We start from the raw sequence: 15,500 nt of genomic DNA, 5'->3' as shown, positions 1-15,500 counted from the left end.
GTTGAAACACTTTTATTTATTTTATTATTATTTATTTTATTTATAATAACAAAATGTGCAGAAGACAGAGAACATGATACGATTGGTGCACTTGTCTAGGAGGAGATAGGGAACATGTATACATACAAACGATAGGATGATTATAGTAGGATTGCACATTTAAAACAAAAGGAACTGAATTAAAGCACTTTCATTTACTTTCCAAGTTTCACAAAACTTGGTTACAAAACGCATGTAAACAAGAAGCAAACCTCCGCCAAAACATCTCACTCTCTGGGTGGTATTTACTTTTAAGGGAATAGTATTATATTTTGTATATATTCGATTTCTTTTCTTTGCACTTTTTTGAAGTTACTTTTAAGATGTTTGTAGATCATGTACTTTGTACAAACATTATATAGGAGTGGGTGATGGCTAATGTGTTTTAATTTTTAAATAACTGGACTTGAGCTTAATGATATTATACTACACTATATTTCTAACTAACCAGGCAGCTTATCCTCTTTTATTGACAATACTTTCTTTAAAGATATAACGCATTTTAGGGGCAACTTGAAAGAAAGGCAAACGTGAAACATAAAAGTGAGATCAGAGGCGAAATGTGACATCATATGTGGATACAAACTATAATGTGACATTTAAAATCTCCATATGTCTGTATGTTGTCAGATTGTACAAACAATGGCAGTAAGAAACAGTTTTAAATAGGTCTATACAGGATCATTATCACTTTGACCTTCAGGTCAATCTACTGAGGTCAAAGGTCAAATGTGGCATGATAGTTTAAATCTTTATACAGTGTTTTCTATATGTTGACAATAAACACCACAGTCGTAAAAGTCATAGTTTCTGACTGAACTTCCGACCAATAAATCTTTAAGTTGACCTTAAAGGGCTATAATGGATTATTAACATGACCCCACTCTACACCCCTACAAAATTTTATCAGCCTTAATTTAAAACTTTTCGAGCTATTGTCTTTCACACACAAAATGACCTGCAGACACACAAACTACCAAGATATAACTGCCTTAGTGTAGGGAATAAACAGGAAAAAATGAAAGCAAAGGTATAAATTAATTAAAAAAGTCAATACTGGAACATCGGTATAAAGAAATAAAAGGAATAAAATAACAATAAACATAATTAAAACGAATATGTTAATATCCAAACAGGATGATTACAAAGCAGGTTACTGTACTGCATTTTAATCTAACTGCAGTAAATTATAGCTATATTTTTTTTTATAACTGATGTTAGTGAGCTCGTTAGTGACAGAACCTGATGGCTGCATTTCCGCTTAGAGACTGATGATGACAAAATAACGTTTTTCTATTGGTCAGTTCGGTTTTCAGCCTTCTGCAGTCACAGAGTTTATTTTGATTAACTAAGTTTTTGGTTTAAAACAAATTCGTATATGCAAATGGTTGCATCTCGGTATTATTTTGTTTACAATGTTTGCATCTTTTTTTTAAAAGAAAAGACAATTTAATATTTTAAACGAACCATTGAAATCCCTTTCACTTTCTATTTCTTTGTCACATACAAGGAAATCACCCTTGGCGTCAATCGCCTTCGTCATTTTTAGAAAACTCGACACCTACTCTGCATAAACATATATAAATTTAAAATATAGTTTATCTATTTAAGTAGATAATGGCACTTCTTCAAGTGAGCGACTTTCAGTCTTTTTCTGAAGTCCGCGGACAGATTCTTCCAGTGAGACAGAGGCACCTCGTCGACCGAACCAACCACTACAAATTTGGGAGCAAAACTCAAGAATTTGCGGTTCCGCCTGGTGTAGAGGTGAGTGACTTTAAATCTGGCATTAGATTAACAAAGTGAATACAGTAAACCTGGCGTAAGCGTCAGACGCGCCCTGGCCTGAGTTATTTTACGCGTCTGTTGTGCTCAGTGAGCGTTTTTACTTCCTGTTGAATCACTTATATAAACAATCGTGATTGTAAGAATATCAGAAACATTAAACTTCATTTTTCATGCGCTATCACAGATCACGCGTCCCATTCTGTTTATTTTGGGTTTCATTTCAGCCTTCAGGGTTTCTGAAGTCCTGCAACAGTGATGGAGGTGTGTGTATTGAAATGAACCACGGGACGACCACTCTGGCCTTCAAGTTTAGACATGGAGTTATCGTGGCTGTGGACTCCAGAGCTTCAGCCGGGCGTTACTTGGGTAAACATAATACACAAAATGATTTGGAAACACTATGCATTTACATTTGGCAAAGGCAATAATGGCCCAATCAGTTATTGTCCAGCCACAATTAAGGTGGTGCAGCTTCCAGTCCAAATATTACACAACAGGTGTGTAGGAGGGTAGAGATTTGCTTCTGCAGGTGGTTAATTTTTATACATTTCCTACAGTACTGTAAAACAAGACTTGAGCCGCCCCTTTAATCTTTTGCTAAGCCACTTAACATTGACTTGTGAATCATTCAAGCATATAAAAGCTTTTAAGGGTGAACCAGTGTTCTGTCCACACATAACTGACAACTTAGAAAAGAGCTAATTTTAAATTTTATCTTTAGCTACTTTGATACTAGCAGCCAAAAACACAATTTGTTTGCATATCTTTAGCTGAATCTATGAAAAATGCCATAAATAACACAGTTTGACATAAAGTGTTATTTTTATACCAACAAGATGATTCCCAAAACAGCCCTTAGCTGAAAGCTTGGCATATCTCAGCATGGTGTGCAGAGATATGCTTGGACCTCAGCTGTTTCCTGAAGTCTTAATAGTTCAGTATGACAATGATCTCAAACACACTGCCAATGCAGTAAAAGCATACCTGTATAGAAAAACACACACTATCATTAATGAGGTGGCTCAAGACTTTAGGAATAGTACTGTAAAATACATTTTATTCATGTCTTTGCAGCATCCAACGATGTGAACAAGGTGATAGAGATCAACCCGTACCTGCTGGGCACCATGTCAGGCAGCGCTGCAGACTGTCAGTACTGGGAGAGACTCTTGGCCAAAGAGTGCAGGTCTGTCATACATATTATCTCCTAAAGACTTCAATTATTTCATGATTTTTCTCAGCTTTGATGGTGTATTGTAGCCTCGCATGCTACGACACACACTAAAGTATTTTATCGAGTTTCTCCTTGAATGTTTTATGACTTTGAACAAAGAAAGAAGAAACTTTAAAAGTGAAATGAAAATAAGAAAACTGATTTTGTTTGAGTGGAACAAAGAGCTTAATTAGGCTTCACAACAAGAGGCTCTTGTGTGGAATTCAAGTCAAGCCTTTGAGAATTATAACTTACTGAAACACAATGAATACAGATTTATTAAACTGACATAGTCATCACATACCTTGTTTTTTTAAATAAAAACATACAAATTCTATTTTCATCTCATTACAACAAACAAAATATATTCTCCACGCCTGTGAACTTTCCCTACACGTCTTAAAATCAGGAGGGCTATACAGAGGATTTTTTGACAGATTATACATTCAGGATAATCTGGACTGACCACATAGTTGAACAATTTGTGAAATGATTTGTTCATAAATCAATCATTTATTGTCATTTCACCCAGACTTTACAGGCTGAGGAACAACCACCGGATCTCTGTGGCTGCTGCCTCTAAGCTGTTATCCAACATGATGCTGGGCTACAGAGGAATGGGCCTCTCCATGGGGAGCATGATCTGTGGATGGGACAAAGAGGTAAGCTGAGGGTGTGTTTGTGTGATTTTACTGTTCACAACTGAAAAATGATTGTCTCACTTCATTAGCTCAGCTAAAGCCAAGCCTAATATTGTACACTACTTTGTTGTAAAAACATTGTTAGTAGCGTTATGGTTTTGATTAGAATCCACGAGAAGTTGAATGACCACATCCTTAAATTCAGTGACCCCTTTGATGAGCTGCTGCTCCTCCACATTAAAAGAAGTCAGTAGACGTGTTTCAGAAATCAGACTAGTACGTCTAGGTGAGGTGTTGTGGATATGTCCTGCTGGGAGGAGGGCTCGGGGTAGACCCAGTACACTCTGCAGGGATTATATCTCTCTGCTGGTTTGGAAATGACTCCGTGTCCCCCTGGATGAGCTGAAGGATGGGTGGGGTTAAGGGAGATTGGACTTCTCTCCTCAGATTGCCGTCCCTGTGACCCGAGCCCGGATAAGTGGTATGAAATGGAATTTAAGGGCTGCTAAAGATACTTTTTCCCACAAGTTGTTATTCTCAGTGTAGCTTATGTTAAAAAGTATTATATTATCCTTTTTTATGTTTTACTTGCTTAACCTAAAACTCTGCTATCAACAAATATAGATCTAAACAATGTTAAGATTGTAGACCACACAAGGGTCTGTTGAGTTTACAGAAACATACATAATATCACAACAAACTAGAGCTGGGCGATATAAGATTTTTTCATATCACGATATGTTTTTTTCATTTCAGGCGATAACTATATATATATATATATATATCACGATATAAGCCAAATAACTATATTTGTAAGATTTAAATGTGCCGTTGCTCACAAGTAAAATGTGAAATAATCAGCAGCTTGTTTTGATTTAAATATTTATTTCACGTAATAAGTTCAACAGGGTAGATGTACTTAAGGAACATGAGACTTTTTCAGATAAATAAAGGCAAATATTGCAAACTACACAAAAGTCAGCCGCTAAAGCGTTTAAGTTTCAAAATAGAACAAACAAAACAGGCTACTAAATTGTCAATTCCACTTAGAAACAAAATATTAATTCTAAAAATAAATCTTAGTTTGTTTTACAGAAGAACAGACAAAATTGACTAACTTTTGTCAATATCAAATAAACTGAGAACTAAAAGGAAATTCTCAATCTCTCCTTGTTGTATAGCTTAGCTTTTCAAATAGTTTTAACAGTTACTTTAATCTGACAAAAGCCGAATGAGGAATTAGTGCTTCCAGTCAGAGATTGAGCATGCACCGCTTTATTGTATTTCCAGACTTGCTTTCGGCACAATTTACAGTGCGCGCTACTCTGTTTTTTGTCAGACTTGAAATAGCCGAAATACCTTCACACTACGGAACTTCTATGGCTCTTCCGTTCGACAATCTCTCCGGCATTGGAACCATCATCTGTTTTCTCTTCGGTAACCTTCGGTCACGCTCTCGGTTGATTTTTCTCTAGTCGGCACACTCATTTCCTCCATTACCCAGGCGGCACGGCAGCTGGCTGCTTCCCAAACAAATACACATGTGCGGCTTGGCACTTGTGCTGTACGTAACAAGTCACGTGACGTGACGCTGCGGCTATGATTGGTTCGGCTCTGCGCTAGTTAATTTGGATTGGCTGTTCTTTTTTTTTTAAGAGGACAAGAGAGATGAGGCCTATCGCAATAGTTTAACTTTTCTATCGAGAAAAAGTTATTTCGCAATACATATCGTTATCGTTCTATCGCCCAGCTCTACAACAAACATGACATATTGATTAAATAATCTACAATAGGAAATAATATCAAAATGTTGTGTGACTCTGAAACCATCTAACAGGCTTCAAAATCTTGTGATCATCAGTGTAGTCTTAAAGACATTAGAAGATAAAAGCATATACAGTACTGCATATATCAGATAATTACATGAGCTAAAATCAAAAGGTAGTAATGTTACAGTGCAGGATGGTAATTAATGAGAGCAGCTGATGTGAGAATAATTTTAAGAAAATGCACTATGTCCACTTTAGCCTTTAAAATAATAAAATTCAGGTTACATAACAGACTGTCTGTTCTGCAGGGTCCTGGTCTGTACTATGTGGATGATAATGGGACGCGTCTGTCTGGCCGCATGTTTTCCACCGGCTGTGGGAACAGCTACGCCTACGGTGTGGTGGACAGCGGTTACAGGGAAGACATGACAGTAGAGGAGGCGTATGAGCTCGGCCGTCGGGGCATCGCTCACGCTACACACAGAGACGCCTACTCTGGTGGAGTGGTAAACAGTAAGTATGCACAGAGCACAAGAAACTTCTTGTTTGTTTGAGGGGTTTTTTTTTGTTTGTTTTTTTGTTTTTTAAGCCATTTGATAGCATAACTAAAAGAATGACCATTCTGGTCTACCAGTTAGTAAATAAATTCACTTGAGCCAGACTGATATCTGAATTACTGGATAGATCAGTTAGTACATTTGTGTTCCCTAGAGGACCAAGAACTTGGGTAATCTTTCCTCACCCTATGTCATATTTGGTATTTAGTGCTAATTAGCTAATACTACAAAGCTTTCTTAGTAAATCATACATTATTTCCTCAGGGATTAATTAAGTATTCTGATTCTGACAATAAAGGTACAACTACTCAATGTAAGAATTTGCTCATGTTAGTATTTAGCTCAAAGAGCCAAATGCAGTCTGACAAAGTCTTTCATTTCCTGTTGGTTTGTTGTTTTGTATACATTTGTCCTTTGATTAATTAAAATAAAAGTATGTATGTAGTACTGATAAAAACTAAAATATACTGTTTACTGCATGTATACAATGTAAGCAACTACACCTTGGCAAATATTCAAAGAATACAAGAAATCAGAACAGTAACCTTGAAGGATACAGTACAACTGTTCAGCTGTTTGTTAACACAATTATAAACATATATATATATATATATATATATATATATATATATACATATATATATATATATATATATATGTATATATACATATATATATATATATATATATGTATATATGTATATATACATATATATATACATATATACATATATATATATATATATATATATACATATATACATATATATATATATATATATATATATATATGTGTGTGTGTGTGTGTGTGTGTGTGTGTGTGTGACAGCCTTGGCTTCCTGTTTTATCTCCTCCTGATGAGATGGGGCAGACAACCTCTACACAGTATGTTCTGTTCTTTGTAATCAGAAAAGGAAGGCCGTGATTCTACACAAACAGCATTTCTTATACTCAGCAATATAATGCATCATAAAACAGTGTAATGATTTCACAATCTTTAATCAAAGGCATAATGTGGCCTCTAGCCGTATAATGATTCAACAATTCTTTGATTAGAAGTATAAGGTAGCATAAGATAGTATAATAATCTCACAACAGCTTGCTGCATTTAGGTATGTAGACATGTTCAAAGCAACCTGCTGAAATTCTAACTGATTATCAGAATGAGGAAGAAATGTGATTAAAATGACTCTGAATATGGCTTGGTGGCTGGAGCCAGACGAGCTGGTCTGAGTATTTCAGAAAATGCTGATCTTCTGGGACTTTCCCATACAATCATCTCTAAGGTTTACAGAGAAAGGTCAGAAAAAGAGAAAATAATTCAGTTAGCGGCAGTTCTCTGGGTAATATTGAGCTGATAGGAAGGCAACAGTAACTCAATCATCCACTTGTTATAAACAGGGCATGCAGAAGAACTTTCTGAAAGCACAGCATGCCAAACCTTGAAGCAGATGGGCTGTAGTAGCAGAAGATCGCGCCAGGTGTCACTCCTCTCAGCAAAGAACAGGAAACTGGCTGCAATTTAAAGAGGCTCACCAAACATGGACGACAGAAGATTTGATGTAGTCTGGTCTGATTAGGCCCGATTTCTGCTGCCAAATTCAGATGGTGGGGTCACAATTTGGCATAAATAACATGACAGCATGGATCCATCCTGCCTTGTGTTAACAGTTCAGGCTGCTTTAGATGAAGTAGTGTGGGGATATTTTCTTGGCATACTTTGGAGCTCTTAGCACAAACTCGCATTGTTTAAACACGCCAACCTATCTGAGATTGGATGGTGAACATGTCCATCCCTTCATGTTCATCCATGTTTAAAAGCTCAAATCATCTCAAACTTATTTTATTGAACATGACAATGAGTTCACTGAACTCATATGACCTCCACAGTCACCAGATCTCGATCCAATAGAGCAGCTTTGGGATTTGATGGAACAGGAGATTGCAACAGGAACAGGATGTGCAGCTAACAAATTTCCAGCGTGTGTGTGTGTGGTGCTGTAATCTCAATACTACTTCTATCACCAACGTTGCTGTTGTAAAAAAAATTCATAGTTTTCAATTCAGAATTCATTTTTCTCAAATATGTCTCTGATTCTACTCTTTTTCCTCTCATAGTCTTTTTCCTGACATCTAATATATCGAAAATAATTTTTAAAAACTCTGTAGTCTGAAAGTTTTATAAACATTCATTTGTGTTTGTGGTAAATCTTTTGTCTTCACATTCATGTATGCAGGATAATGTGTTTATAAGTGTTCACCTGTGTTTGTGTGTTTTTGTAGTGTACCACATGCAGGAGGACGGCTGGATAAAGGTGTGTAAGGAGGATGTGTCCGAGCTGATCCATCGCTACAGGAAGGGAATGTTCTGAGTTTTACTCCAATATCAGCAAACTATCATCATCATCATCATCATCCAGTGATGTGTGTTCAACATGATTATTGGCTATTGAACTTTACATTATGTAAAAGAACATCTCAATGCTCTAGCCCTACAAGCTTATGCAGTTTAGGATATGTTTTGTGGTTAAAAGACAAATGATTAAAGTTAACTTACTTACAGAACAACAGCTCCAAATAAAGACTTTTCTTCAACTGACTCTGTTATGTAATCATCAAGTTTCAGGTACAAACTTATGTTTTGTATAACAAAATATAAAAAAAAATTTCTTTAAAAATAAAACATCATGAAATGCTAAAAATATATTACCAGGTGGAAGTTCTCATTTGCTTTCCATCAGTAACAAACTAAAGAATATGTCGCAGCTAAATTAAAACCTATATACTTAATATACATCTTCTTGGCCTTTTGTGCCATAATAAAGCACATAACATTGAAAAAGCTGTTAAAATAGTGCTGCTTTGCGATGTCGTCAGTTGCTGTGCAGATAGGGGACAACACATGAATACAGTGGGACTGTAAGGGATGAGAGGATATGTTCATGTCATATTCACACAGTGAAAGGTTTAAAAAATAAAATTCTGTTTTAATAAACTTGCAGAAACATTTCCTGCAACACAAAAAAGAAAAATAAAGAAATGGAGCAGCTGAAAGTAAAAAACCACAGAGCGCAGCAAGTTTATTCCACTTAAAAAGCTGCTGAAGAAAATCATTACAAATATGTTCTTGTGTAAAAATGCTTCCTTTCATTTATTAATAATGAGTAACTGGGTAATATTTAGTGAAAGTAGATGATTTTCACAAAACACATTTTGATGTTTGAAGAAAAAGCCCAGGTGTATCACTTACCCTGCCTTTGGACTTAAGACAGATTTTGCCGTTTTAATATCATGAGTTACTCTGATACTTTCACTACAGTCACAGTAGGGTTAGAGAATGCCCTGTAACCAAAATTACTGCAAATACGTCTAACCAGTTTGAGGTCTCTGACATTGAAATGGTTGCTTCAAAGACAGGGACGAGGTTTGAGACCTCTCCCAGTCTGTTGCCATCTTAAAAGTGACTTTGATGTCTAAACAGCTATAAAATGGTTACAAGTCAATCTGCTATCAATTTTATGTTGAACCAAGTCAAGTTGGTACTTTGTATCAATCTTTGCAGCATTCACGTGATTAGCTGTGATGAATCTCAAATCTGTTGGCTTCTCCATCAGACCTGTGATGCCTTACCTGAGCTAACAGGTGAATTCACCTCTGATGGACCACACCGAATGCAGCAGCATTCTAACAACAGCAGCTCAAAAATTACAGAGCAAGTGATATAGTCACAAAATAATTTAGTGTAAGGTTCTATGCATGTATTTTTCTCTTTCTCTCTGACAACAATGAGAGGATGCTGAAGAAGTACGACTATGTTTATGATAAAAGAGTGAATTCTTCTTATAGAAATGACTGGGGACTGTGTGGTCCTAAGATGGAGTGCAGGATTTATGCAGAGTTGTTTTACTGCAAACTATTCATCCGTATAAACCAGCTGACATGTGAGATGGGTAGTATATGTTCAGACATTGCAATAGACTATTCTAACACAGTCTCGGCTACGTTTCAATGTTATGTAATTGCAACTGTTGGGGAAAGTAAAAGAAAGAAACATGACTGTTGCTCTGTGTGAACTCCTGAGAAAAATGGCAGAGATGTTTTTATTGTGCACCAGTCTATGTGTAGAAGTGTGAATCAATGTTTCAATAAAATAAAATCAACAAAGTCCTCGCATTATTCTAGAGCAGGTTTCTGTTGGGGCTCAGCTCTAAAATTGAAAATGGTGCAGAAGGAGCTGAAAGCCATGATTGCAGAGGGAAAAGAGTCTTACAGGAGGAGGCTGGAAATCAAAATGCAGGAAAACAACACCAGGGAGGTGTGGAATGGAATGCGGCCCATTACTGGCCTGAAACAAAACAGAGGTGTTGGGATGGATGGGGACGTTGAAAGTGCAAAAAACCTAAATCTACATTTCAATAGATTCGACTGCCCCTCGTCTCCTGTCTCCACACCCAGCTTTTCTCATCTTCTCCATCGACTCCATTCTCCTCCCCCCTCTCCTGCCCCCTCAGCCTGTCTTACCCTGTCCCTCTCAGAAGATAACATCAAAAGGGAATTGGGCAGACTCCACTCCAGTAAAGCTGCTGGCCCGGATGGTGTCAGTCCCAGGGCCCTCAGGTGCTGTGCTTCCCAGCTGTCTGGAGTTCTACAACGGATCTTCAACATGAGTCTGAAACTGCAGAGGGTCCCATCACGCTGGAAGACATCCTGCCTGGTTCCTGTCCCTAAAAAGATGAACCTGTCGACCCCCAGTGACTACAGGCCAGTGGCTCTGAATTCACATGTCATGAAGACAAGTCTCAGTCATGTCATCTGCAGAAATTCTCTGATGACTCATTGTGGGATGTATCAGAGATGGACAGGAGGAGGAGTACAGGAGTGTGGTGGACAGCTTTGTTGAGTGGTGTGAGCTTAACCATCTACAACTTAACATCACAAAGACAAAAGAACTTATTATGGACTTTAGGAAGCGTGCTCCTCCTCCTACCCCTGTCACCATCAGAGGGGTGATGTAGAGATCGTGGAGTACTACCGGTACCTGGAGGTACACTTGGACTGTAAAATGGACTGGACCAAGAACACCAATGCTGTCTTTAAAAAAGGGCAGAGTCGGCTTTTCCTACTGAGGCGGCTCAGGTCCTTTAATGTTTGTAGGAAAATACTGACAATGTTCTATCACTCTGTGGTAGAGAGTGTTGTGTTCTTTGCAGCTGTGTGCTGGGGCAGTGGGGTGAAGTCAGCTGATGCCAACAGGCTGAACAAACTGATTAAAAAGGCTGGTTCTGTCCTGTGTGTCAGACTGAAGAACCTAGAGGAGGTGTCTGAGAGGAGAATGCTAAAAAAGCTTCTTTGTATCATGGACAACCCCTCCCAGCCCATGCACGCCTCCATGATGGACCATCGAAGCACACGCAGCAAAAGTCTCATTGCCCCGAAATGCAGAACATTAACCCACCAACACACGCACGTACCAGACGGTCACAGTAAATCCTTTGTGCTGGTGGCAATAAAACTGTACAACTCTTCCTCACTCTGTAGGTGATTTTCCTGAGGATTAATAACAAAGCTATTCTGTTCCCATTCAGACCGTGCAATATCACCCAACAGTTTTTCATTGAATGTTTGTTTCATCTCCCCATCATGATGCTGCTACTCTTTTATCCATTTGCACAATACTATGTCACTTTTAGAATCACCTGCACTGATAGCTAAGCTAAGCTATTTGTTTTTCAGGATATAGTTCTTTTGTTACTTGCTACAGTTATTTGATATTATATTTTGCCCTATCCTACTTTATATTACTGTATACTTGTATTCTATTGTATATATTGTATATCTTATTCCTCTGTTCCTTTGTCTCTCTTGCTGCATTGAGCATGTGTATGACAAAATAATTTCCCTCGGGATAAATAAAGTTCTTCTTATCTTATCTTAGCTTGATCTATACATATAGACCTGAATATATTCATCTCTGTAAGTGTGATGAGTAAATTAGTTATTAAACTTTTATAAGTTTATGGTTTACAACGCTAGCTTAACCCTGTTATGTGTTGTTTCTGTCGTAGTGTGAGCATACAAAGAGAATAACTATTTGTGTGAAATCTGTGTTCTGTTGTTAGCCAGGCTACTGTTAGCCCCTGTGCTATAACTGAAACAGGGAAGTGTTTTGGTCTAGCTTCATTTAGCAGATGTTGGCCACTCCTCAATGCCCAGAGACAACTGTTAGCCGGTTTAATTCTTCTGAGAGACGACCTCTTTCCATCATCACAATATAGCTCATTTCAGAAGCTGGGGCAAGCTGCTGATCTCAGAAGGCAGTGGTATTGTAATTCCTGTCAAAATTTGATGCCATACTGACACAAATCTTTACAAATCCTACCTAGCGATATAAAGCGGTTCTAGGCAGAATGTGCACAGGTAATCCCATTTCCCGGCTTTTCCATATATTAAGTATTAGATAGAGAAAAAACAGACAACACTTCTAAGTTGTTATCTGTAATAGTTTGCATATTAGTGTGTTCAAAAAGCTGCAGCATAAATGAGGAGACACCAAAAGATATTGTGCAATTTAAATAAAACATAAGTTAGCTAAAAGAGTTTGCACGACATAAAGACAAAAGCTGGTGTGCCTCCCGAAAGCCTGGCTCAGGCATGCCTATATCCACACCTCACCAATTGGCAATTCAGCCCAGGCAATACCTGAAGACTCGTGCACAGCCACTGCAAAGAGAATAGAGGTTGTAGAGGGGCGTAATGTGGTGGGAGGTTTTGTTTTTGTTTTTTTTGAAAGATTTATTTAACCTTGCATTAGCAAACTAGTCTCGCCGTGGATATTTTACCATTAACTACCTTTAACAGTGGTCGATATCTTGCATAATGTCTAAATAGTTTCCATCCATGAAAATATTCTTGTTATCCCTCCTCTGACTCGTTAATATAAAAACCGATGCATCATGGTTCATGTCAAATTTGTGTGTTTTACAGTTGAAATGTAAGTTCATCACAAAATAAAGGAGTCCCATTTATCTGCCCGTCGGTACCTCCTCTTTAATCTATAGTCTTACACATTTGTAAGCAAATGCACATTTATGTATTTAGAGTAAGTTTCATATTATTATTTTTAGACTCCACTAACAGATATTGTACACAATGCATGGTGGCATTGAGATATGCAATAACTCATAAATGATTACTATGATATCGTTTACATTAAATACCACTCTAAAGGGGGGTAGCACGGTGGTTAGCACTGTTGTCTCACAGTAAGAAGGTCCTGAGTTTAATTCCACCATCAGGCCGGGGTCTTTCTGTGTGGAGTTTGCATGTCCCCCCCCCCCCGTGTTTGCGTGGGTTCTCCCCGGGTACTCCGGCTTCCTCCCACAGTCCAAAGACATGCAGGTAGTGGGGATAGGTTAATTGAAAAATCTAAATTGCCCATAGGTGTGAATATGAGTGCGAATAGATGTCTGTCTCTGTGTGTTAGCCCTGCGACAGACTGGCGACCTGTCCAGGGTGTACCCCGCCTCTCGGCCTATGACATCTGGGATAGGCTCCAGTGCCCCCGCGACCCTGAAAAGGATAAGGGTCGCGGGGTCGCTGTAAAGGTATGGCATCAGAAAACCAAACCAAAGTCTGAGCAAAATGGTTGTTCCCAACCAAGATGGTGGCACGCACAGATGCAGCTCAGAGCTCTCCCATTCTTTGTGCTTTTTCTTTTGTCTTTTACCACCACGGTCTGTCGGGGGAAACCCAGCTACAGCCAACAAGACCTTCTGCTGTTTGGCTTCCCATATGGAAAAGATATATATAAATCTTATAAAGTTTGTATCTGTCTTGTGTGAAACTTGTATGAAAAGCATATAAGAGTGAAAACAGATATAAGATCCCTTGAAAAATTATATAATGAAACTTGTATGTTTTGGATACTTACTAAAACAATGTATGAAAGTAATGAGAAAGTGGCCACTTTCATGAGTAAATCATGTAAGCCTTATATGATTTACTCATGAAAGTGGCCACTTTCATGAGTAATCACATATAAGTTTTTACTATTTCTTTTCCATATGAGTTACAATGAGTAGGGACCGTCACAACAGAGTTCCTTCACCACCACAACATACCAGCAGATATAACCAGAACACCGGGCTCTCCGTGGTTCACAATTCCAGGAAAGAGGAGGAGGAGGACAGAAAGCAGAAGCGAGGCAGCAGGGCCAGCGCCTTGGAAAAAACCACACAAAACTTTGCTCCCCAGCCTTTTTCTCACAAATGCCAAGTCTGTTGTGAATAAAATGAATGAGCTGAAGCTACAGCTGGTAGATAATAGACTTGTCAGAGACAGAGTTCCGGTAAATGCAGACCTTTTTTCTTCCACTGGAAGTTATTGTCAGCGGTTCGGATCATGGCACTGTATATAGCTTCACATATCCCTGTTTATGCTGCCAGCTCACACCCCCCTCAGGAAAAGAAACCTCCCCCATTTTTAAAACGGTGAAAACTTGGCCTGAAGTTGTCTCAGAAAAACTACAGGACTGTTTTAAGATAACAGACTGGAGCATATTTCAATCTCAGTACCTGGAGGAGTACACTACATCTGTATTCTCCTACATGAAGCATTGCACAGACACTGTCACTATTGAAAAACATATCAGCGTGTATGCCAATCAAAAACCCTGGATGACAAGAGAGGTCAAGACCCTGCTGAAGGAAAGAAACGCTGCCTATAGGTCTCTAGACGTAGAACTGTACAGTGCAGCTAGGGAAAACCTTAAAAAAACCGGCATCATAAGGGCTAAGCTAGACTCCAAAAACAAAATTGAGGACCACCTCCGTAGTTATAACTCAATGCAGGTCTGGAGGGGAGTCCATAACATCACCAACTACTAACCCAGAACAAATGCTGTGGATGGTGATGCTACACTCGTAGAGAAGTTGAACTGCTTCTGTGCCTGCTTCAAACAGAAAACACCAGAAGAGGCTACATCACATCCACCAGCCAATATCAGCCACATCGTCACTGTTGAGGAGCATGATGTGAGGTGTGTACTAAGGTAAATGGTAAATGTACTTGTTCTTATATAGCGCTTTTCTACTCTATCTGAGCACTCAAAGCGCTTTACACAACTAATTAATTCACACAATCAATCACACCCATTCACTAAGTATCTAACATTCATACACATTCACACTCCGATGGATGCATCGGAGAGCAACGTGGGGTTAGTATCTTGCCCAAGGATATTTGGCATGCAGCCTGGGCTCGAACCACCGAGCTTCTGGTTAGTGGCTGACCTGCTCTGCCACCTGAGCTACAGCCACCACAAGGGCAAGAAACCCCAAGAAAGCAGCAGGTCCCGACGGCATCTCTGGTAGGGTGCTAAAGGAAAAAAACAGCTCGCAGGGGTCTTTACTAAAATATTCAATCTGTCCTTAACATAGGCCACCATTCCACCCTGCCTGAAGTCCTCTACCATGATCCCCATTCCAAAGAAAAC

The 15,500-nt window shown here is 38.6% G+C and overlaps 1 protein-coding gene across 1 annotated transcript; it reads left to right on the top strand.

The window, feature by feature from the left end:
• The first annotated feature begins 1,506 nt into the window (after positions 1-1,506).
• Positions 1,507-10,469, top strand: psmb8a (proteasome 20S subunit beta 8A). The gene is made up of 6 exons (XM_084919858.1): positions 1,507-1,806; positions 2,052-2,193; positions 2,902-3,013; positions 3,573-3,702; positions 5,759-5,963; positions 8,291-10,469. Exons 1-6 carry the CDS (start codon positions 1,657-1,659, stop codon positions 8,377-8,379), a joined length of 828 nt encoding a protein of 275 aa, XP_084775984.1. The 5' UTR covers positions 1,507-1,656; the 3' UTR covers positions 8,380-10,469.
• Positions 10,470-15,500: the final 5,031 nt, after the last annotated feature.

This window comes from Perissodus microlepis, chromosome 22 (assembly GCF_051167445.1).
Source record: "Perissodus microlepis isolate ML-2025 ecotype Zambia chromosome 22, ASM5116744v1, whole genome shotgun sequence".
In the NCBI taxonomy this organism is placed as follows: domain Eukaryota; kingdom Metazoa; phylum Chordata; class Actinopteri; order Cichliformes; family Cichlidae; genus Perissodus; species Perissodus microlepis.
Note: the sequence above shows the minus strand (reverse complement) of the source record. Positions and strands in the feature narration are given on the sequence as shown.